Genomic DNA, 24,513 nt, shown 5'->3' on the forward strand with positions numbered 1-24,513 from the left:
AGGGCTTCAACCTCTGATTTCTTTTCTTCTAAGTGGCAAGTCAAAAATGCCTTTGAAACATGGAGAACACCATATTGATGATGGCTGTCACTTCTAGAGTGCCTGTGCTGTGCCACATGTATGCGCTCCCCTACAACTGCCCAGATCAACCCAAAACACAGCAGGATCCCGAGGATCAGTCCCACAAGTCCATCCCCACATCTGCACTCCCCAAAAATCTAAACAAGGGGTTCCAACCTCAACAGCACTGACACTTTGTGTCAGATAATCGTCTCTGGACGGCTGTCCCTGGCCTCTACCTCTTCATGCTAGTAGCACCCACCGGCAGCAGCCAGTGTGGCAGGCAGCATGTCTCCAGACACCACCAGACATCTCCTAGGAGAGGATCACCCCCATTGAGAACACTGACAAGAGAGCTGTGACCCTGCCACATAGCTATGAATGCCATCAACACCCTCTGTGTGATTCGTACCAGCAGCCCCGCATCATCCATCCAGCTGCCTGGTGGGGATCGCCACTGGCACATTTAGTGGCATCTCAGAAATCATTGTAGCCGAGGCACCGCTTCTGATCTATGACACTTGCCAGGTCAGCCCCACCCCCACCACCTCCCAAACTCTGCTGCTTAGGGCTCCTTTGCAGTCTGTGGCAGCTCCATCCATCCGGTTACGCAAGCAAAGCACCTTGGAGCAGCCTGGACCCCCTCTGTTTCCTTCTCCTTCATCCCTGAGCAGAACTATCAGCAGATGATGCTGAGTTCATCGTGGTCACGTCCACTCAGCTCCCAGAGCCCGTCTCTGGCTACAAGAACCGCGGGCGCTTCCCATGTGTCTCCTTCAGGGACCTTTGCCCTCTGTCTCAGTTTGGTTCTCTGTTGCTATGATAAACAGCATGACCAAGAGCAGCTTGGGGAAGAAAACGTTCATTTTGGTTTCCACCTCCACTTCCACGCCACAGTTCATCATCCCGGGAAGCCAGGGGCAGGAGCTCAAGGCAGAATCTCTCTCTCTCTCTCTCTCTCTCTCTCTCTCTCTCTCTCTCTCTCTCTCTCTCTCATTGCTTAGTCCTGCTTTCTTATAAAACCTAAGATAGTGTACCTGCCTAAAGGCCACCCACAGTGGGCTAGGCCCTCCCATATCAATCATTAATCAAGAAGATGCCCCACCGATGCGCTCACAGGACAATCTGATAATATAAATATTTCCTCCATTGATCATCCCTCTTCCTAGGTGCCTTGTTTGTGTCCAGTTAACAAAAAAAAAAAAAAAAAAAAAAAAAAAACTAGCCAGTACACTCTCCTACAGCCAGTCCTCCATGAAATCTCCACAGCCGACCAGAACACCAGTCGCGCATGCTCACTCCTTCTGACCACCAGTTGCGCATGCTCAATCCTGCTCTCCAGCCCCTGCTGTCGCTGGTGAATCTGACATCCCAAGCCCTGTTTACACGTCTTCTCTCACAGTTCTCCCAGAGCCTCCAGGCCTTGGCACTCAAAGGTCTGCCTGTCTGGACTGTCCCCTCCCCAGCTGTACCCCTAGAGCACATCACCTGGCTCAGCCCCTCACCTCCTGCAGGCCTCTGCTCAAATGCCACCTTCTCAGTAAGACAGTCCTTCAGCTTTTTATAAATAACAATCCTCCGCCCCCTCCCTGTCCCCGCCCTGATTTATTCCTCCTCACGCACTTATCACCATCTGACAGACTATATATTCCACTTGTTTATTTATTTATCATCTGCCTCCTTCTGCCAGGACACAAGCTCCCTGCAGAGTCTTAAGAGGACTTAAACACTAGTGGCCTCTGTCTAGGGTGTAGCCATGTAACCCTAGTAATTGTAACATTATCTGGCACATAATAGACACTCAATAAACACCCGTTGCCTGAATTTTTATGCTACTCCATATGGTAGAGGTTAATGTTGTTCCCACTTATAAAACAAGAAGAATGAAACACATCAGTGGGTACGTCACCCCACCCAGACCCCTCAGCTAGAAGGCAATCACCACAGAGACACTGACCCTACCAAACTCTCTCTCTCCCAAAGTCTGGCATTAAATTAGTTTTTAGTTGCCCCACAAATCAGCTTTTAATAACACTTAAGAATATGAATTGCAGGCTGTCAAGATGGCTCGGTAGGTAAAAAATGCTTGCTGTCAAACCTGACAACTTGAGTTCAATCCACAGAACCCACACAGTAGAAGGGGAGAACAGACTCCAATAGGCTGTCCTCCAACCTGCACATGGGCACGGTGGAAAGAACACGCCCACACACAGACAAACAGTAAGTAAATAAGTTTACCAAAAAATAAAAATAAAATGATATCAATTGTAAAAACTGTTTGACTCTTAACCTTAAACATCATACATTATTCAAAATATGAATGTAAAGATGAAACTGTTACACTCTTAGAGAAAAATAAAAGAAGAAATAGAAAAAGATTTTTGGCAACTAGGGCTAGGGAAGGAACACTTATGCTTCACTCCAAAAGCACTGGGCAATTTGAGAAACAGAAATTCATCAAAATTTAAAATGTTTGCTCTCAGTCTGTGTAAAGACAATGAGGAGACAAGATCAGGAGAAATACCTACAGATTAGACATCTATCAATGCATTAATAATATGTTCTAGGTACATCTAGTATCTAGAATGCATAAAGAACTCTCAAAATCCTATAGGAAAAAAAAAAGCAATTCTATTAAGAAATGAGCAATGATACGAACGCTCAAGGCGATCCGCTGAAGAGCACAGGCGGTGGCGGCGGCAGTCATGTGTGGAAAGATGTTCAGCAACACTCGACTTACAGAAATGCAAATCAGGACCACAAAAGGGAGGGAGGACTCTGCTATTTAAAGCAATTGCCGCTCTTGTAGAGATCCTGGGGTTCAGTCCCCAGGAACCACATCGGGTGATTCACATCTGCCTGTGTAACTCCAGCTCCAGGGGGGACCCTGGGCTCTCTTCTGGCCTCCTCGGGTGCCTGAGCTCATAAGTGCACATACTACAAGCACACACACACACACACACAAGCAAAACACTATAAACTATCATACGTGGTTCTATTGTATAAAACATCTACAAAAACTAAATCAAGAGAGATGGAAAGCAGACCCGTGTTTGACTGGGGCTCCAGGATTAGGATGAACTGGGTGAGCATTAAATGGCATAAGGTTCCCACTTAAGAGAGATCACATGTTCCAAAACCAATCATTAATAGTTGTACAATGCCAGAGAAATATAAGGCCTCTAAACCGTAAACTTTAGTGAGTGACATGTATGAATGCAGATCATATTGCAATAAATCTGTTACCAAAAAAAAAAAAAACACAAAAAACAAAAGAAGCAATTCCAAAACGGTTATATACTGCATGATGTCATTTATGGAACATTCTAGAGAGGAGAGAACTCTAGAAATGAAAGATCTGTGGTTACCAAGGGGGTGGGAGGACAGAGAGAGAAATGGATGTGGTCTAAAAGTGGGAATTGTCTACAGGGACACTGACTGCTCAGGTTTCCCACAGTATACACAGGTGACAAACTTACACAGGTGATAAACAGAGGCACACAAACACCGGAAACTGGGGCAGTCTGTTAAGGTATCTATGGAGTCTATGGGTGTCAATTTGTTGTTACACGTTCTTGTTACATTGTATACATTATTTTTCAGCTGCACAAATGGCTTGCTAGGAAGGGGCAGGACCTTAACACACATCTGGAAGTCAGAGGACATCTTATGAGAATGGGTTCTCCCCTTCCATCCTGTGAGTCTCTCTACTTCAGGGTTAGCAGCAAAGCACCTTTTACCTACTAAGCCATCTTGCCACACTCAGATATCAATCTTTATTGTAAATTTAAACTATGGTTATCTAAAATAGAACTATTGTGGAAAACACGATAGAGTAAGGAGGACCTGTGTTCTTACAACAGCACATGAATCTTTATCTCATCAAGATTTACCACTAAGAATATTTCAGAAACAACAGCACCCTGCTGTCCGTTTCTGGGTGCAGGTTCATCAGGTCCTTAGCAACTGCTGCTTTATCCTCACAAACAAGGGAGAACTGACTGCTGACTCAACTTCAGGTCCAGGGAATCCAGACAAAATCCATCACACACGATTTCTAATCGATAGTGATTAAGAATCTGCACCTAGCTGATTAAGAGTTTTGGTCCCATTTCTGCCCCCTTACTGGCTGTGTGTTCTTTGCCCAGCCACCTAACATCTCTGTCTCAGTCACCTCATCTGTGAAGTAGGTATGACAACAACCTATCACAGGGCTCTGGTAAGTTTCCTGGTTTGTTTTCTTGGTCTGTCTTTTTGTTTTGATTTGGTTGGGGGGGGTGGGGAACTTGTCTTTTTCCTTGTCTCTTTTGTTTATCTTGTGTGTTTTGTTCTGTTTTGCTTTGTTTTTTGAGACAAGCTATGGAGAAATAGCCCAAGCTATTTTATATATGTGTCAATATATGTGTGTATGTGTGCGTCAGGAGGCCTTGCTGCCTCTGTGGAACAGGGCCTTCCCGCAGCCCACCTGCACACTTGGTCCGGCTGATCAGTGGTGGCCCTGGGCGGCCTGTGCCTCCATCTCCGGGGCGTGTGAGCAGCACGCTGATTTCATATTCAGTGTCCGGGTCCAGATGCCACAGCTTGTAGGTCTGCAGGTTGACAGCGTGGACCTCGGCCCACGGGCCCCGCGCCATGCGGTACTCGATCTCCTTGCGCACGATCGGCCCGTCGCCAATGATGGAGTTGGTGTTGAGCTGGATGATGAGGTAGGTAGGGCCTGCACGCAGCAGCTGTGGGGGCGCGATGGGGGTGGGAGGCTCTGCGAGGATATGCAGAAGAGGAGGAGCCTACTAATGCCACCACGTGGCCCTAGAATGCCATAACTCAGCCACGCCCACTTCCGAGATTCCCAAGCTTAGGCCTAGAGGACCCCAGGACACTCGTTGGCTTAGCACCTGGAAGGCTCACGGAGACTCAGCCCCGCTCCCTGCGTCCGCCTCTCATGCAGTCAGTCCACACTGTTCAGGTCATAGCTAGAAACTAACTCTGCAACCCGCTCAGCCCCCATCACGAGACCCTCTCTGTCCTCCCAGCTCCCTCAAGCTGCTACCAAGTGTTTGACTAAATTTGCCCTGGGACCCTCATCAAATCCTCTAAGAAGCTAGCTTGCACAGCCCTACGGACTCTGCCCTAGCCTGTCTCCACCTGTCGGGCCTTCCTTCCCCAAGGCCAGTCCGCTGACCTTTGACGATGAGCTCTGCGAAGTTGGAGACTCCAGCACCGCGCGGGGCCTGGGACACGCAACGGTACAGATCCTGCTCAGCTCGGCCTACAGAGGCCAGCGGAAAAGTGGCGAGGAAGCGACGGTGGCTGATGTGCCGCACCCCGGCCGCAGGCACCAGCACCCCACTCTGCCGCTGAAGAGAAAAGGGGATGGGAGAGTTAGGAAGCAGGGTATGTGAGTCCCTACTATCCCAGAGGCATTTGAGGGTCCTGGAAATGGCCTCCATGGGGGGGACGGGGGGGGGGTTTAGGAGAATGCAAACTGGCAGAGCACAGCCTAGGGGAAGCGAGACACAGATGCTGGCGTATGGAGGGAAGACTCAAAACCCCAAAAGGGAACCAAGCTGATGAGGCAAAATGTCCTCTGCTACCTTCCTGAGCCAAGTCTCTGTGGGCGGCCCTCACCTGCAGGAAGAAGCGTTCTGCCTCTGCAGCTCTGCCTGCGGCCATGCACTGGAAGGACGCGTTCTGGCCCGCATTGACCTCCACGTCTCCAAGGCGGGAAAAGTGAGGGGCCTTTGCTGTGGGAAAACAGGCATAGCCCCAGCATGAGCCTGCACGCCCTGCAGGCGGGAGCCGCGGCTACCCTAGTCCTTACCCCTTACCGCCTTACCGCCGGGTGGACTGGGACTCACCGCAGGGAGAACTGAAGAGCAAGATGTCGTCTAAGCCTATGTAACCCTTGTGGTCTGGGGAGATGAGGGCCTCGAACAGCACCTGAGGGAATGGACGCCAGTGGTCAACGTGACATCCCTCCAGCCCAGCTTGGCCCCAACCCGACCTCTCTCTCCCTACCATCCAACACCAACCCCGCTCACACAGACACTCACTAGCCAGCTGTGGGCAGAGAAAGTAAAGTGACCTCAAGGCTAAAGAGTCGTCATCCCAACTCTGACGACTCCTTTTTTTTTTTTCAAGACAGGGTTTCTCTGTGTAGTCCTGGCTGTCCTGGAACTCACTCTGTAGACCAGGCTGGCCCCGAACTCAGAAATCCACCTGCCTCTGCCTCCCAAGTGCTGGGATTAAAGGCGTGGGCCACCATCGCCCAGCTGACAACTCCCTTAAAGCAGCAGAATTCTTCTAGTCAGACAGAATTTCTAGTTGAGTCCTGTTCCAACTCACCCTCAACATTGGCTATGCTATTAACAATGACCTCTGTCTCTGCACCCACACTGACCCCAGACTAACTCCAAACTCAACCCCAGATTGACTCCTGATGCTCAACAGCCTAGTCTGACGTCAGGGCAGCCTACCCCCATGCCCTTACCTCCAAGCCCAAGCAAGCTGACCACTGACTAAACCCAGCCCACCTGATACTCATTGGGCCAGAAGGTGCTGACGGCCAGTTCAGCCTGGTGCCACTGACGGCCGTGGGATCCAGTCATGTTCCACACGGCACTGCCCAGAGGGCCCCCGTTCACGCGGACATAGACGCCCAGGGTGCCCGGGCTGTGCCCATCCCTGCTATACAGGAAGTAGCTGAACTGCACACAGTGGGTGTCGTTCTCACTCAGGGTCTGGAAGGTGATATGGGCCCTCTGGCCTGGAGCATGCTGGGAAGCATTGACCATCAAGTAGGCACCTGGAGAGAGAGAGAGAAGAGGCGGGAGGCAAGGAGACCTTAGGGGAAGCCAAGATCGCATTCAGAAAGAACAGAAGCAAAGCCACCACCAGGAATGGAGGGTTTGGGCTCCTACACTCTCACATGGGGTAGGTCCCTCCCTTCCACCATGGTCTTTTTCCCAAAGGAGCCGGCTAGAACAGGAAAAAGACAAACTCAACCTTGTCAAACCCACGCGGCCCCTCACCATCCACAAGTCACCAATTTCCCTAGCCCTGTATTAGGTCATACGTCACAGGACTGGTCCCCTGAGGTCACTGATTCCAAAGCTTCACACGTCCCCACACCCCCACACCTCAACCCCAACCCCCACACCCCAACCCCACACCCACACCCCAACCCCACACACACACCCCAACCCTCACACCCATACCCCAACCCCCACACCCACACCCCAACTCCCACACCCACACCCCAACCCCACACACACACCCCAACCCCCACACCCATACCCCAACCCCCACACCCACACCATGCCCTTGCCTCTGGCTCTGATCATTCATAAAACCAGTGCCCCGTCTTGCTACCAGCCTGTAGGCCTCAGGCCTTTGCTGTGTCCTCACATACAGGCTGCTGAGCCCAAGTTTGATGGATATGTAAGACAGACTGAATGAAAGGATCAATTTCCCTTCCCACCCACACCGGATTCCAACACAAACACCCCAGGTTCCAACCAGAAGGTCCTCCATGTGTGATGGAGATGGTGGGGAGATGTCTCAGAACCTGACTGAGGATTACGCTTCCCTTGGGGTGAGGGGGCCGCAGATGCCAAGGAGGAGGCCCAAAGCCACCCTTGCACAGCAGCCACCAGGCACTGTCCCCTCCCAGACTTGGCTGACAGCACTTTCTGAGCCTGCTCAGGAGGGCTCCCCAGTGATTCAGCTAAAGGGATCTCTTTCATCTTAGAGAGCGGAACGCTGTGAAGGGCTGCAGCCTGTGTCCTGCAGGGGTAGGGAATGAATGTCGGTCCGGGCCCCTATCCCCACTGGAACCCTAGAAGGGGACACATCCTAGCCAGCTCCTGTGGACTCTACTCTCCCTAAGATAGCTCCCTCTTCCAGGGTGACACCTTCTTGCCTCCTCTGTCCCCTGTAGCCCTTCCTGCTCTGACATCACCCCCCTCCCCGGGCTCTCTTTCTCCCTCCCGCTCTCCTCTGAAAGCAAGTCTCCTTATTTCATCCCTGTCCACCTGGACCTCCCCTAGACTGTCTATCCACCGAAGCTCACCCTCCTCCCAGACCTAGCTCTTCACCAAAGAATTAAAGGAGGTGATGCCCATGAGTATGGAAAATACGAATCTATGTCAGATTCTTATATCTGAGCACCTACTAAGACTTGGAATGAGTGGCTGGGTCTGGGGGTGCACAGAGGTCACACAGAAACCCTGCAGGGTAGGTAGGTACCTCTATGTATCCCCCTCAGACAAGCTAGCAGTGCCTCTAAAACATATACAAGGATGGAGCACCCCGAAGAGGAAAGACACACCTGGAGTGACAGTGACGCAGATGGGCAATGACCAGAGAGGTAAGGAAGGCCACAGTGGACACTGAGTTGGCTTCCAGAGCCCAGCCAGTGCCAGCCAACCCCAAGGGATTTCTCGCCTACAGCTGCTAGCCCACCCACCACTAAGAACTGCCACTTCCCCGGCCAGTAGATGCTATGTTGGACATGCTGGGAGTTGAACAGCCAAGGCTTAGGTCCATCTCTATAACAGGACACCAGGGAGGGAGGCTCTGGCTCTCTGTTCTGCTGCTGCCTCAGTCTACCCTACAACACTTCATTAGTAATAAACTGGCTCATCTGGCCTCAATATCTCTTATCCTTTTTCCTTTTAAAAATATATATGTGATGGTTTGTATGCGCTCGACCCAGGGAGTGGCACTATTAGAAGGTGTGGTCCTGTTGGAGTAGGTGTATCACTGTGGGTGTGGGCTTTAAGACCCTCATCCTAGCTGCCTGAAAATCAGTATTCTGCTAGCAGTCTTCAGGTAAAGATGTAGAACTCTCCACTCCTCCTGCACCATGCCTGCCTGGATGCTGCCATGTTCCTACCTCGATGATAATGGACTGAACCTCTGAACCTGTAAGCCAATTAAATGTTGTCCTTATAAGAGTTGCCTTGGTCATGGTGTCAGTAAAACCCTAAGACAACATATGTTTTTAAATTTTATGTATTTGGGTGTTTTGCCTACATGTCTGTGTACCAAATATGTGCAGTTCCTTAAGAGGCCTTTGAGAAGGCATTGGATCCCCTGGTTGTGAGCCGCCATGTGGTGCTGGGACTTGAACCCAGGTCCTCTGAAAAAGCAGTAGTGCTTTTAACCATGAATCCATCTCTTCAGCCTTCTTTTCCTTTTTCTTCTAATTTTATTTTAGGGGCAGTATTTCACCAAGTAGCCCAGGCTAGCCTCAAACTTGTGGCCCTCCTGCTTCATGTCTATTCTTCTCATAATTTTCCATTGATTTTGTCCCCAGTGAGGAGGGCTACTAGTTGCCAGGCACTCTCAAGTAGCCACAGCAATCGCAACTATACAACTGACAACTTGTGTGCCACCTCTGTGCCCTGTGCTATGGGCCACTGTTCTCCCATTTCACAGTCAAAACAATGAAGGTTCAGAGAAGTTGAGAAGCTTACTAGAAGTCACTGAGCTGGCAAGGTGATGGGCTGGGATTTGAACTCATGTCTTCATGATTCTGGAATGAGTGTACTCAAGGCCATCATTTGAATGATGTACCAGTCTGGTGCTGAAGTGTACACCATTAAGTCGAGGTTGGGAAGGGTCCAAGGTTCCCAAGAAGAGGGCAGAGGTATATCCAGAGACCCCCCCCATGGAGCCTCTCCTAGGTATCTTCAAATCCCCGGAAGAGCAGGAGACCCTGGGGAAGAGCTAGGGAAGAACTGGGGGGAGAGAACGGATACTGGTGGAGAGCAGGCTCACCATGGGGCAGGTCTGCAGGGGTCCCGGTGCCGGGGTGGATCCGCACTTGTTCCCACTGGAAGTCATCATACTGAGCCTGGCTGAACTCGCAGGGCACGGCCGGCTCACTCGCCTCCTCGAAGGTGCAGCCAGCTGTGAGGATAGGGCCAGGATGGTCAAGCTCAGGCAAGGTCACTGAGCAGGGGATCCCCCCCACCATCCCCTCCCCTGCTCAGGCTACCCTCTTCCTTCCTTCCCATGGCTCCCTCCAACTAACAAAGTTCTCCTACCCTCCTCCACCCCAACCCCCTCCCCTCATTGTGCCTTACCAATACCAAGACATTGCATTGGCCACTGCCCCTCACTTCCCAGAATCCCCCATCACTTCCCAGGATCTTCCATCACTTCCCAGGATGCCATATTACTTCCCAGAATCCCCCATCACTTCCCAGGATCCCTCATCACTTCCCAGAATCCCCAACAGCTCAGCCATCCACCAAAGCTCTCCTTAATAAAAAACAACCATCATTTTCATTGCATCACACAGATTCAAACCAGCCTACAAGATCAGCACTAGATTAGTTCCATTTTACAAGCCTGGAAATGGAGGCCCAGCATAGAATGATGTTGAGCACCAAATGAAGAATGTCGCTTTCTGTGTCCAGTAACAATGTGATAGACACCAAAGGAATTCACTCAATCATGGCCCAACGTCAATCAACTTAGATCTCTGTCCCCAGGGATGTGGCACAGGGATGTTCTCTGTGGCTTGAACACATGTTTGACCGGAAGATGTTAATTCTGGTGATTGGAGACCAAGATTAATAATCTGAATTTGACAGAGGAGGTGACCAAGGTTCTGAGAAACGAAGGCCTATGCCCACGGCACAGTACAATAGTAGCTCAGTGGTGGGCGCAGGAGATGTGGGACAGACTTGGGATTCGATCTGGGCTTTGCCATTTGCCAACCCTAGCAAAGAGGTGTGCTTTGGTTCCCAGATGAAGAAAAGAGTCTGGACTTGAATCTATGCCCAACCAAAGTTCACACACACACCCCCCCCCAGAAATCTGAGAAGGAGAAAATGAGCTGCTTCTAGGTCTGAAGAAGAAGAGAGCAGGACAGTTGTAAGCCAGCAGGTGATGTCATAGTCAGGACAGGCAACAAGTGCCCTCCCTTTGAGGACTGGCCCTGTGCATTTCACCTGTTTGCATGTTTCTACCGGCCCTGTAAGGCAGCACACGAAAACACATGGCAGAGCTAGGCACGACCGAGCGCCTGACTGTTGGGGTCTCTCGATGCCACCAGAGAATGGGAAACAATGGGATGTGTGTGTCAGCTGGTCAGCCCTGGCAGACAGGAAGGTGAGGGGGGTGGGTGCAGGGAGCCCCACAGCGCTTTGTGTCTCTTTGTCTGAAAAGCTCCAGTCAGCGCTGTGCCCTGAGGCATGAGGTAAATGAGTTTTAATGTCATCTTTGTTGGAAGGGCCCCAGCTCTCCCCTTGCAAAAAGCCCACAGTGTGGCACAGAAAGAAAGGATGGCCAGAGAGTGGTCTGTCTTCCTAGTGAGGGAAGTCTCACTTCCTGCCGGTGGAGGTCCCAGCCAGCACAGGGACAAACTATAGAAAAAAGTAAGATTTAGATCCCAGGCTAGGGTCAGGCCTTTCTAGTTCCTACACAAAGGCAAAGTAGCTGCCCCAGGCATCTCTTCCAGGGCCCTGTCAGGCCTGAGGTAACCAGCCCTGTGGTTTCTTCCCAATAGTCCTAAGCCAGGTACAAGACCAGACAGGCCTCCCATCCCATTCGGCACTTACTGATCTCAGACTAACAAACAGTCAGACTGGGGTCTCTACTAGAGCAGCCTAACCTCCTGACCACAATTACATGACCCCCCCAGGTGACTGACCTTAGCCAGAGTCGCTCCCTGTTGACTGTGCCTGACCAGAGTGACCCCAGCCTTATCCATATCCCCAAAATGTCAGACAAATGTCAGTGACCACCAGACTCACTGACTCCTGCCCTCTACCAGATGCCCTTTCTATGTGAGCACAGTCCGGACGACCCTCGGGCCAGATTCGAATCATCCAGGGTGACCTCTTAGCCAGACTGTTCTCACTAATCCCTAGTCAGCCCCAGACCTGGCCTCTGGGCCAGGGCCAGTTCAATTTCATCTCTAAGAGAACAACATCTCCCAAAGGGAGCCGCATCTCACCCCCACCCCCACCCCCATCCCAGCTCTCCCAGCGGTAGGAGCACCCAGTTACCCCCGCCAGGGCTTCGGCACCACCACAAGGGGGCGCCAATTACCACCACGCCTGCCCTGACTCCCGTGCTCAACCTGCATGAGGGACTCAGCATTTATGTTATTCCTGTCATACAGATGAATTCTGTGTGACCAGGGGCCACACAGCCGCAGTGAGCAGAAGACACAGATTAAATCACCTGTCTTTATCCTACGAGAGTAGACACAAAGTAAGACTCCGATTAGTTTCACACTCAAGGCCTGTCTCCCCGGACCATGTGGTACAGGATGATCAGTGACCCCCGGACCATGTGGTACAGGATGATCAGTGACGGGCACCCTGAGAGGCACAAGAATGATTAAGTGCTGGGGGCGGGGTGGGGTGGAATTCACTCATGGGGAGCTCTGACTAGCATGTGTAAGGCCCTAGATTTGATCCCCAACATGGGGAGAGGGTGTGGGGAGAAAAGAAAGATGTTCTACTTTGCTTTGGGCAGCTTCCTAACTTGAGCAAAGGTAGGGAAAGGGAGGCTGAGAAGGGGAACGGTTAAGGGCACAGGGAGGCGATGTTGGATGCCAGGGTGAGGAGCTGAACCTTGTGTTGAACTGGGGAGCCGTGGGGGGGGGGGGGGTTGCTGGAGCAAGGAATGCCTGGATTCTGACGGTTCAGGCAGGTGGCTTTCCCAGAGCACGAGTTCCTGGGTCAGGTGGGAACTGGGGACCAAGCTACCAAGTAATCTGGAGCCTGATGTCTGAAACTGGCAAAAAATAAAAGGGGGGGCTGAGCTATCATTCTGGATACAGTGTATACACACACACACACACACACACACACACACACACATTTTCCCCAGACCAACTCGAGTCCTGAGACACAGTCTAAGTTAGGTAGGGGACAGGGAGAGAAGACAGGGCCCCTCTTTGGGCACCTCATCTCTTCAGAGAGCTCTCAGGGAGGGTGGGTTGAATCACTACCGGACCCCAGTGCTCCTCCAGCCCCAGTTCCAACTTGCCCAGCAACATTCCTCTGCTAATCTCCCCAATCTGGCCAGGCGGTTGCCTGAGCAACAGTCAACCACAATTTGGGAAGAAGGGGGATGGCTTATCCACATTCAGCAGGCTTGTGGTTGGATGATGGGGACCAGCAGCCTCTAGAGAAGCATGGGACATGGGAGGGGTCCCCCAGGGAGCTCTCTCTCTCTCTCTCTCTCTCTCTCTCTCTGTGTGTGTGTGTGTGTGTGTGTGACCTAGCTGTGACCATGACAGGTCAACTGGTACAGAACATTTAAGATCAGAGCATCTGCACCTTACTTCCGCTATGCTCCTGGGTCCCCTCATGACTTAGCATGTGACCTGCCTTCTCTGACCACAGTCAGGATGACCTCTCAGACTAACAGAGGCTAACCAGGATGACCTCTTAGACAGCATGACCCCTTCTCACGGATCTCTGGTCAACCTCAGCTCTGGGTCTCCAGGCCAGGCCCCACTCAGCTCCTCAGTGAGATAGGAACAGGGGTTATGCCTCTGATTTCGGTTGCGTGGTGGTGCTCCCCTCTGATCCCAGGATCAGAGATGGAGGAGCAGGCGTCAGGATAGGGGCTTGGGGGTCATCCTCAGCACCACAACGGAGTTCCAGACCAGGCCACGAGAGAGAGCCTATCTCAGATAAAGCAACAGTAATAGTAATAGCAATTGCATCAACTGGAGGTCTCCTGGGGGAAAAGCATGCATAGGAGGTCATGGGTCATGGGGGACTGCCAGATTGGGGCTCTCAGAAATGCTGTAAAGCTGGCTCGTGAGCAAAAATTATACATTCTATGGTGGGTGTGAGCCTGGGGGAGGCGGGTATTTGTATAGAGCAGGAAGAATCGGTGTGTATTTGTGTGTGCACACGCATGTGTGTGTCTGTGTGTGAACACTCGTGTGTGTGTGTGTATGTGTGTGTGTGTGTGTGCGCGCATCTGCACCTTACTACGCGTGCGCGCGCGCGCGTCTGTGTGTCTATGTGTATGTGAGCACTCATGTATGTGTGTGTGAGTGCGTGTGTGTATGTGAGCATAAGTGGGGAGCACAGGCATGGGTGTGAGCGTATATGTGTGTCTGTGTGTGAGCACGTGTGTGTGTCTGTGCGTTTGTGTGTCTGTGTGTGTGTGAGCACTCATGTATGTGTGTGTGAGTGCGTGTATGTATGTGAGAACAAGTAGGGGCACAGGCATGGGCGTGAGCATGTGTGTGTCTATGTGTGAGCACTCATGTGTGTGTCTGTGTGTGTATGTGTATGAGAGCACTCATGTATGTGTGAGTGCGAGTGTGTATGTGAGCACGGAGTTGGGGGCACGGGCGTGGGTGTAAGCATTTGTGTCTGTGTGTGTGTGTCCATGCACACGTGCATGCAATGCATCAGCCTGTCTGTCCTCTTCTAGCCAGGGCAGAACAGAGGATATGGTCTGGGCCTACCGCACCTGCAACCATATGTGTTCTGAAGACCTTGAGTATACAGAGCTTGTTTGCAATGAGATTTATATTCTCTCTGTTTTGTCAACAAAATGTCCAGTTCCCAGGGGTGGCCCCAAAAGAAACAAAACTTCTCTGGGTAGATTGTAAATATACAGGCTGGGACCTCACACTGCCAGGCACAACCCAACCATAGCCTAGGGATGCCTGATGGTCCTGTCACAGATGGTCCACCCCAACTCAGGTTGCACCGCAGGCCTGCTTATCTCTTACCTCCTCCCTTCCTAAAGTCAGGGACTAGCTCTTATGCCTTTGAAGCCCATACCTGAGCCCTGTATATAACAGCTGGCCAACTGTGCCCAGACTTATTAACGCCAAGATCCCAGCTGGTCAAACATCCACCAGCTGCACTAAGTTCATGGATGTGACGATAGCCTAGAATAGTCTAGACTATTGTATAGTATATAGTATAGTACAGTATAGTATATAGTATGGTATATAGTATATAGTGTAGTATAGTATTAGTATACCATATAGTATACTTTAGTACAGTATAATTATAATAGACTATTCTATAGTACAGACTAGGCAACACATCTAAATGGAGGTCTGGCATTCAGAGCCTTCTACCAGAACCCTGGGTAACTGACAGGAAGCACAGTAGGGCTGGCAACAAAATACCTATATAACCACACAGAGTTCTGCCACCAACGAGACTGCCAAGGGTTAGCCACAGGCAGAGAAAGCTGAGACCACCTAAGGAGCCAACACAGAGCCTGGCAGAGCCGACATCCTCCTCTCTTCACTGAGTGTGAAAGGAAAGCATCTGCACCTGAGGAACTCGGGGCAGACCCTTTCCCATCTCTACGGCCAACACAGACCATGAATTCTGGATCTGACAAGAGGGCTGCTCTATTGGCATTTCAGGGCTGGACCCCAGACATAAGGGGAGGGACTCACTGTGCAGAAGTACGGTGGGAAGAACACACAGGTCCTCTGCACAGCAAACGCCCTATACCACAGCCAGATAAAGACACAGTGCAGGCTAAAGCAGCACAGGTATGCACAGGCCCCATGCAGAGGGAGGGGCATGCGCTGCTATGATGGGCTGTGCTGGAGATACAGAGTCCAACAGACAGAATCCTGTCATTCTGTGCAGGGCTGCAGAGCACACAGAGATACAGGTAGGAAAGGATGGAACACCAGCCACAGACAAGCTCCAGGCACCAGGCAGCCAAGCACCAGGCATGGCACCAGGCAGCCAAGCACCAGGCATGGCACCAGAAACTAAATGTAGTCTTTATAAGCCGGGTGCGTGCAGACTCCGGGGATGGGTGATCGGTGGTATAAAACCTAAGCGCCATGGATTCAGTTCAAGGGCTGGAAACTCAACGGAGTGCTCACAGCCTGGCAGAAAGCCATTTCCTCTCAATGGAAACACCCCCCTTTTGGAGGGAGGGAAGGGGAGACAGTCACACAACTTAGAAGGAGGCTTTGAGAAGCTTGGGGAGTTACAGGATTCATGAGACCTTCTCAAGGTTATGTAAGCAGTAGCAGCTCCTGGAGAGAGAACGTTTTCTGCAAGCCGCCAGGGATGAGGCTCTCCCCATGCAGGGGTGGGCTTTTCCTAAATGCAGTTGCTTTTGAATCACCAGCATTTCTGCAAGGAACTCCAGTAAACTCAGGGCACCAAGTTAGACTTGCATGGAATCGTTTCCTTTGGTCTGTGAATAGATGTTTATTCACATCTCCCTAGAAGTCACACAACGCAACCCTACAGAGAACAGATGCATGACAAGGTTGACTCTCTGGGTGGCAGTCCTGTGCTGTTCAGAAGTGATGCAAACCTCATGCTGTCCCCAAGACTGGCAAAGAGTGCCCAAGTGACAATACAAAGCAAAGGTGTTCTGCCTTGAGGTCACACAAAGATGCAACCCTCCCAGTGCTATCCACAGACAGCTGTCCACAGCCAACACCTGGACACCTCTGCTGTAATACACTCAGGGGAAAGCTGAGACAACACAGGGACAGCTGGGGTGCAGGGTCGGGGCTGGGCTGTTAGACACAATCCAGTGAGGTACAGTGAGGGGGAGAGACAATGAAGCAATGTATACCGTGTTCCTGAAATAAAATAGCAGCAGGCGGGGAAGCTGTGCCTAGAAATAGGAGGGTCTGAAAAGCCAGAGCTGTGCAGATGCCCACTGCAAAAAAAATGCAGTGTACTGGGTGCCAACATACAGTGTAGTGGCAATAGGCCATGTGTTGGCAGTGAGCTACTGCGTGAGGTGCTGTGCCCAAAGCCCAGGTGAATCGACATGCCTGATGAGACAGACTGCTCTAAACGTAGACATGCGGAGTGGTTTTAGAAAGCCATGCTCTCGGCCATGGTACCACGGGAGGGTTCACTACCCAGTCACCCAGAAAGGGCTTCGCTCCTGATGTAGCTGTGCTCTCCAGCGGAGTGGGTACCACAGTGTGGATGAGAGCCACAAGGAAGCGCACAGAAGGACAGCTGCAGGATGGAGGTTCTGATCAGCAGGATGCTGCAAACAGAAACTCCAGAGAAACCCCATATCCCTGTGGTCCAGCATCCCTAAGTCACAGAGCACTGCAACAGCAGTCACAACAGCATAGGCGGAGTCACAGAGAAGTCCAAGGGGCACCAGGTCCAGAAACCCCCAGACTGCACTCACCCGGAGCAGACCAGGCCTGAGATCCAGTGCCTCTGGCTACTGCGAGACAGACATAGGTACATTGGGAAGGTGCTGTGGGAATCACAGTAGACGTCTCTTGGGGGCTGTACTGGTGGGGGGTCCTTCAGCACCCCCAGTTCTTCCACACTGACCTGCCTGTGAGACAGTGGCCAACCCTGCTTCCACTATGCTGAGGGCTTCGGTCCACTATCACTTTCCCTACCCTCCAGCATCTCCCAGTGCCTCTGGAAGTGGCACAGGACGAAAGGGCTGCCACCCTCAGGACAGGCAGCACCACACTCAGCAGCTCTCCAGGTACTCCTCTCTGTAAGGCCCTTGAGCCCTGGCCGGCAGACAGTGGGTTTGGATTCTACTGAAAATCGTTTGGACAATTACAGTGCATCACCTGGCCCCCAGCCCGGGGTAGGGCGCAGTGAGGCAGGACGGGAGAGGCAGAGGGATTGGCTCTAGTCCATTGGATTAGAGCCTGGCATAGAATGTAGAATGGACAGGAGGCAGATGAAGGAAAAGAACCAGCCCCAACAAGCCTGGATCCTCACTCCTCCCCCAACCACCACCATCACCTCTCGCCAGATCTGGACTTCCTCAGCAGCCAAGAGCAAGCTTGCCCAAGGCCTGCAAACACTCACCCGCACATATTTAAGAGTAACCCACACTCCCGTGGTGCTCACTGTGTGCCAGGATGTTTTCTAGACTAAATATGACCAAATATAATATGCATTCCATCATCCCAGGCACTGTACAACATCTCCATCCTCATTTCCCAAGTAGGATCACTCCAAGGCCCAGAGAGGTCATTATCCACCCAGATGTCACACAGCTAGGCACACTGGAACGGGAATGAGAACTCAGATGGTGTGGTCTCGGAGCCCGTGTTCCAACCCCCCCCCATCACACGCTAGGTGAGAACACTGACTTATTTACATACATGCCTGTGACAAGAAGGATCCACAACACACATATGACTGTACACGCATGCTCATTCTGAACAGCACACATCCCACTCTCTCAGCTGAGATTTACCCATCTCCAGATAGGGTTCTGTCACCTCTCAGTTGACATCAGTGTCCCCGACTGTTCCTCATTTGCCTACTCTTAACCCCCAAGCTGTCCCTCGATCTAGTCATTCCTCCCACACCGCCTGCCTCATTGCCAGCTGTCCCAAGCTCACACTTATCATCATCAGGGACACCGCCAGGCCCTGACCTGTCGCTCTAGCCTGACTGAAGTCCTACCTGCAGGTACTCCCAAGCCCACCTTCCACTCTTCCATCCCAATCCTTTCTCTAACTTCCTCCTTCAAACCTCAGCAACGGTCCACACTCACCCCAACTGCCTTTCTCTTCTCCCCTTTGGGTCCAATTCTAAGTCCTGGGCTCTGTGTTGTGGGAATCTATTCAAGAACCTCCCCCCCCCCTCCGCAGGGGTCACATGGGCACAGCATCTTCAAAAGTGGCTGCCACAGGGGAACCCCACCCCTTAGAAAGGCAGCTTATGATCGTCGTCGTCGTGCAAAACTTAGGAGAAAAGTCCATCCCACTGCCTCACACAGTGGGTTGGGGTAGGGTGGCTTTACTGTGAGGGTGCCAACAGGTGCTAGGCCTAGGGAGCTGAGTGTCTCAGCCAAGGGCATTGAATGGGGACAGGTAGAGAGAGAGCAGATGGGCAGGGGTGGAGTTTAGAGACAAACATCAAAGGCTAATTGCTGCCTGGGCTGCCATCTTAGGGTTGGGGTTCAGCCTTGGGAGCAGGGGACACCTGAGGCAAAGGGTTGGTGGCACACTGTGTAACAGCCTTATAAAGGCCACTTTTGGTCACAGGGCAGAGAAGCAGCTACTGGGACAGGCAAGATGTAATGAGGACTGTTGGGGGCCGGGGAGCACGGGGCTGCTGCAGTGCAAATGTCTGTCCACACCAGTTCTACTCTCTGCAGAGCCCGGGGCACGCTAAAGCGCTGCGGGCCTTAGCTTTTTAGACCAGCAGCTCTCAAGGTTCCTAATGCTGCGACCTCTTGATGCAGTTCCTCATGCTGGGTCCCCCACCATAAAGTTATTTCCGCTGCCACCTCATAGCTGTAATTTTCCTACTGTTATGTATCACAAATATAAATGTCTAATATGTAGGATATCTGATATTCGACCCCCCCAAGGGGACTGAGCCCCACTGGCTGAGGACCGCTGTTTTAGATGGTCCCCAGAACATTCTACACGTGTGGAATGTCTTCTGTTGGCACTTGCCAATATGCTGACAACCACTAGCAATGTGTAACAGTTGATGTCTTAAAACTTGGCTACTGCAACTGATGAACTAAATTAGTATTTTAATTAGTCGTATCTAATTTAAATGCAATAGCCACCTGCAAGTCACAGGCCACCACTGCAAAGACAGAGCATTGGCACCAGCGTGGAAGGCTCTGTGGGTTATGGCGGTCTGCACTGATGGCCCTGGGCCCACAGAACCTGGAGGCCCCAGCCTGCAGATCCACTCTACACCCCAATATTCTCATACCCTAGGACAGGTACGCCCACTGTGAGGTACAGAAGCTACCCACCCAGATGACTCTACCTTTCCAGGAATGAGGGGCCAGGATTCCCCATATGTCATAGCAGCGGCCTCTCCCCAGCTCCAAGCTCAGATCTAGCCACATCAAGTTGACACCCTGACAGGCCGTGCTCACATAGGCTCTGCGTCCCTGCCCTCCATTTCACACACATGTATAAACACACACATGGCCCACTCTGGCTGCCTAGGCCACAGGATAACACCTGTATACATCTGTCTGCCTCTCCAGCTCAGGGACAGGCCCTCAGGATCCAGAAGGGAGACTGTGGCCTCCTCTACCTAGCCCAAGATTGTGCGACTGAGGATTGAAGGGATGTCCACCTAACATGGGCCCTCCTCCCTCCTCCCTCCTCCCTCCTTCCTCCTCCCTCCTCCCTCCTCCCTCCTCCCTCCTCCCTCCTCCCTCCTCCCTCTTCCCGATGTTCAGACTAACCGTTGAGACTCCAAGCCTCACCAACGGTTGTCTTATCACAGCAGGCTGAACTCTCTGGATTGGACAAGCCCAGCCAGCTGCTAGGGGTGGGGCCAGGGCAGGGGGAGCAGCAGCAGTCTGGGGGGGAGGGGCCCTCCTGCAAAAGCCTTCTCCCTTCAGTCTCTGCCGGAGACTCAGCCTCTTTAACTCACAGCTCCCAGATGACACTTTCCGGACACGGCCTTTTCACAACATAACACCATCCGCCCGCAGAATCTTCCAGATTCTTACCGAGGGAAAAAACCCTCGGCCTTCCCTTCTGCCTTCCATGGAGTCATTGCGCCCCCATCTGGCATTTCCAGCACTGAATTGATCTACTTGACTCCATTCATTCATTCACTCATTCATTCATCATCTTTTTTTTTTTTTTTTAAATACAAAAAGTTGTTCTGACTAGCACAGAATTCACCATGCAACTCAGGTTGACCTCAAACTTGCAATCAATCCTCCTGCCTCAGCACCTCCCGCCTCCCAGTGCTTGGATTACAGGACTGAAGTGTATCAGCCAGAGTCATTCATTCAGGGATGTCACAGCCATTTCCTTAGACTAGAAGGCTCAGAACTTGTGCCCGGTGCTAAGCACTTGAAGGCACACGGAGACTTTCCTCACAGAGTTCCTGATCTTGTAAGGGTAGCAGGACCAAGAGACTGTAATTATAAGATCATATAAAAACCTAATCAATTCCTCCCTTCCCTTTGCTGGGCCCAAACAGAGAGAAACCAAGGAGGGCTTCAAGGAAGAAGTGATTTCTATGCTCAGAGACAAATAGGGAGCTCACATAGGAAAGTGTAGAATCACAGAGTCCTGGACAGAAAACAGTTTGTACAATGTGCAGAGAAAAGATCGTGGGTTGTGGGTACCTAGGGTACTTAGGTAGATAAGGCTAGCCAGAATAGGATCCCAGGAAAAGATGAGGTGGGCTAGACAGAGACTAGAACACCGACAGGGCTGAGAAGGAAAGACTTTAACTCTGAAAGTAACAGGGGAGCTCTGACGAGGATTTGAAGAGGTGTTTAAAACCTGCATTTTAGGAAGAACTCTGGCACAGTGGAAGGAAGAGGCCACTGCCTTCCTGCAGGTGGATGCCTGAGGAGGGAGAGAAAGGAGAGCCGGAGAAGGCATAGGGTACTTCAAGATACAAAGGGAAGGCTCAAAGCCCCTCCTGTCGCTCCGGCTGACCTAGCTGGGTGTCACAAGCCAGCCTGGAGGACAGCAGCATGCTGCCAGCAAACAGAGTCCACAGCCCTGGACCTCTGATGCCACCAGACAGAAGCAGGAGGCAGCCTGGAGCTGTGGCGTAGGATCCAGGCCACCCTCCAGGCTTCCTGCCTAGCCCCGCCCCCAGCCCCAGAGAGAAGGCTGCCCTGACAAACCCTCCTTGCCTAACCTGAAACCACAGGGCTCCCCTCCCTCATTCCTGCTGCCCACAACTCCAGCGACCAAAAGGACAGACTGAGCCAGAGCAGGGTGGGTTAATTACTGCCAGGTGTGCACAGCTGAGAGTCACCCGGCACAGACCCTCACTGGGTGGCTGGGGAAGTAGGTAGGGGATTGGATCCACTCGCTAGACTGAGGACAGGGGGCTGCCACCTCCTTTCTACCCAGAGCTTCTCTAATAGTAAAAGCTTCAAAGGTGACAGAAACTTGAGAAGTAATGTGACTTACCCAAGGTCACACAGCAAGTAGTAGAGACAGAATTTGAACTCACAGAGACCTGGGCTTCAAATTAGGGCCTTGCTACACCCCTCCAGCCCATCTTCTCGCCTTCCCAAGTAGGGGACTTAACAGTCTACCAAGTAGAATTATTAAGATCAGAAGCAGACGGAGAAACTGAGGCTCAGGAATGAGAATTCCTGCAGTAGGCCTCACTCCCAAACCCTGATCCTGACAGTCTCCCACCTTGGCCATTGAGGATCGAGTGTATTCTCGACTCAAGCTGATCGGTAGGGAAATGCAGAGGGTTCTATCTTAACGTGAGGGGAGGGTTGGAGGTGTTGAGAACGGTCAAAAAGGCTGGCTGCCTGGGTCACCCTCTGTGGCACCAGGAGGTCAAAACTGAAGATGAAGCACTACAACCCCAAAGCTGCAGGGCAAGACCAGGACGTCTCCCGAGAAGCCCCGGCGGGGGCGGGGCCGTGAACTAGATCCCCGGAGGCCAGCTGTCTGGGGCAGGCGGCCTGGAGTCTCACCCCGGCAGCAGCGGCACGTCTCGGCCCTGCTTCCACTCGGGACGGCTCCCAGCTACCCCACGCAGGGTGGCAGGAGCCAGGGAAGGAGAAAACCCTGGAAGAGAGCCGGCATACGCCTGCTGGAGGGACCGAGGCCTGAAGTCCAGGCCTCAAGAAAGGACGGTGGACCACGCACACACACAAGCACACCGACATTCCGTCCACAGAGCACACGTTGCGATGCGCTCGCAGATGCACAGACACAGGCACTGGACACACATTCAGACATGCGATTGCATACACACAGACACACACACACACACCCTCCATAGGACACTAGGCTCCAAAGCACACTCAAGCACGCGATCACACCGCAGGCCAAGTGGGAGTCCCACGCGCGCGCGCGCGCGCGTACACACACACACACACACACACACACACTCACGTCCGCACGCGCGCACCCGGCTGGCTGGGAGGCCGCACAAAGTTGCAAAGCAGACGCAGGCAGCGTCCCCGGGGACCGCGGCGTCCCCAACGCCTCAGACCAGCTACGATGGGGACGCTGTCCCGCGGCCTCCAGCCAGGCCCTGCGGGGGCCCCGACGCCGCAGCCCCGCCCGCAACCGGGTGCGCCCCACGGCCCTCCCCAGCAGGGCGCCCCGCGGCCCTGGCGCCGCCTGGGATCAGTCGCCAGCCAGCGCCGCTCGGAACTTGCGAAACAACAAACCGCCCGAAATGTCGGAGTCGGCGGCTACAACCGCGTCTCTCCCCTTTCCTTCCTTCGCCAGCCGCAGGGCCTCCCGAGCCTCCGAGGGACGCCGCCACGACAACTTGTTCCGGCCGGGTGCGCCACGCACACGCGCGCGCGCGATCTCACACACACACACACACACACACACACACACACACGCATACACACACCCTCGGCTCCCGGCCACACTCGACCACGGCCCAGGAGCACCCCAAGCTCGCAGCGTCCCAAGCCACGCAACCATTGCTCACCGACACACTCACATCCACTCCAGACACGCTCCCCCACACGCATTCCCCGCATCCCTGACATTCACTCGGACCCACACAGCATCGTTCATCCCAAACACTCCCACAGGGTCACTCGTGGGCACAGAGCTAAAATACACAGGTTCCGACCCGGTTCCCACGACTGCACACGCACACACACCACACACACGTTCCCGGGCCCACACTCGGGCACGATCCCCCAAGCCCTCGCTGCACACGCATAAACAAACACGCGGGTTTTCAAACGCACCAGCGAGAGCACTCCCGCCTGGGGAATACAAAAAAAGCCAACAAATGGAACACAGGATCAGACGCAACTCTAGCCAAGCCACTGAAACTCAGATACGCAGCCCACTTAGCAGCGTGGACAAACATGAGCCAGCGCACACCCAGTGAGTGCCCCACGCAGGCGACACTCACACCAGTACACTCGCATCCGCGGTACACACTCAACCTCAGCTTGCACACAAACTACAGACACAGCGGCCACAGTCGCTCGGAGCACCCGAACGAGCGTCCCACACTCCGACACCCGCGACGAGCCATCCCCGGCTCCCCAGGCACTCGCAGGACCCCGGGCTTGGAGGGACCGCGCGCGCTTACCTGCGGGAGTCTCGGTCTCGGGAGCGCAGAACTGGAAGGTGAGCGCCAGGACCAGAGCCTGAGCCCGGGCCATGGCTGGGGCACCGCCGCCTGAATCCTGGAGACCCGCAGCCGGGGAGGCGACGCCTCCGGAGCCAGAGCCGGAGCCCAAGGCAAGCGGGAGCCGTGGCGGAGCAGCGCCGCGCGGAGCGGGACTGGCGCCGAGTCCAGAGCGGGAGCCCGAACGAGCGGGGCGCTGACGTCAGGCCCCCGGGCGCGAGTTCTGCGGTCTCGAGGCGTCCCCTGCTGGCGGTGTCGCGCGCTGCGGCCCGGGTGTCTGGGCCCGCCGGCCTCGGCGCACCCATCCCCCACTCTCGCACCCCGTCGATTAGACTGGTCGGCTGGTACCGGTATTCAGGTCGATATTCTCAACGCTTTCGTTGCTCAGGGCTAGGACTGTAACCCGGGGACACTTAGCTCC

General features: G+C 53.0%; 1 protein-coding gene across 4 annotated transcripts in view; it reads right to left on the reverse strand.

The window, feature by feature from the left end:
• Positions 1–24,267, reverse strand: part of Ptpru (protein tyrosine phosphatase receptor type U) — a 77,108-nt gene extending 52,841 nt beyond the window's left edge. For 3 of the 4 annotated variants that reach the window (XM_052177546.1, XM_052177545.1, XM_052177543.1), the window contains exons 1-7: positions 24,054–24,267; positions 9,844–9,975; positions 6,594–6,865; positions 5,919–6,000; positions 5,689–5,804; positions 5,243–5,417; positions 4,526–4,819 (exon numbers count right to left, since the gene is read on the reverse strand). In XM_052177546.1, coding sequence (XP_052033506.1) covers positions 4,526–4,819; positions 5,243–5,417; positions 5,689–5,804; positions 5,919–6,000; positions 6,594–6,865; positions 9,844–9,975; positions 24,054–24,126 — 1,144 coding nt within the window. In that variant the 5' untranslated portion in view covers positions 24,127–24,267. The remainder of the gene's footprint in view (positions 1–4,525; positions 4,820–5,242; positions 5,418–5,688; positions 5,805–5,918; positions 6,001–6,593; positions 6,866–9,843; positions 9,976–24,053) is intronic. The other variant, XM_052177544.1, reaches the window with a different exon arrangement.
• Between the last annotated feature and the right edge of the window lie 246 nt (positions 24,268–24,513).

The sequence above is a fragment of the Apodemus sylvaticus genome, chromosome 3, assembly GCF_947179515.1.
Source record: "Apodemus sylvaticus chromosome 3, mApoSyl1.1, whole genome shotgun sequence".
Taxonomy (NCBI): domain Eukaryota; kingdom Metazoa; phylum Chordata; class Mammalia; order Rodentia; family Muridae; genus Apodemus; species Apodemus sylvaticus.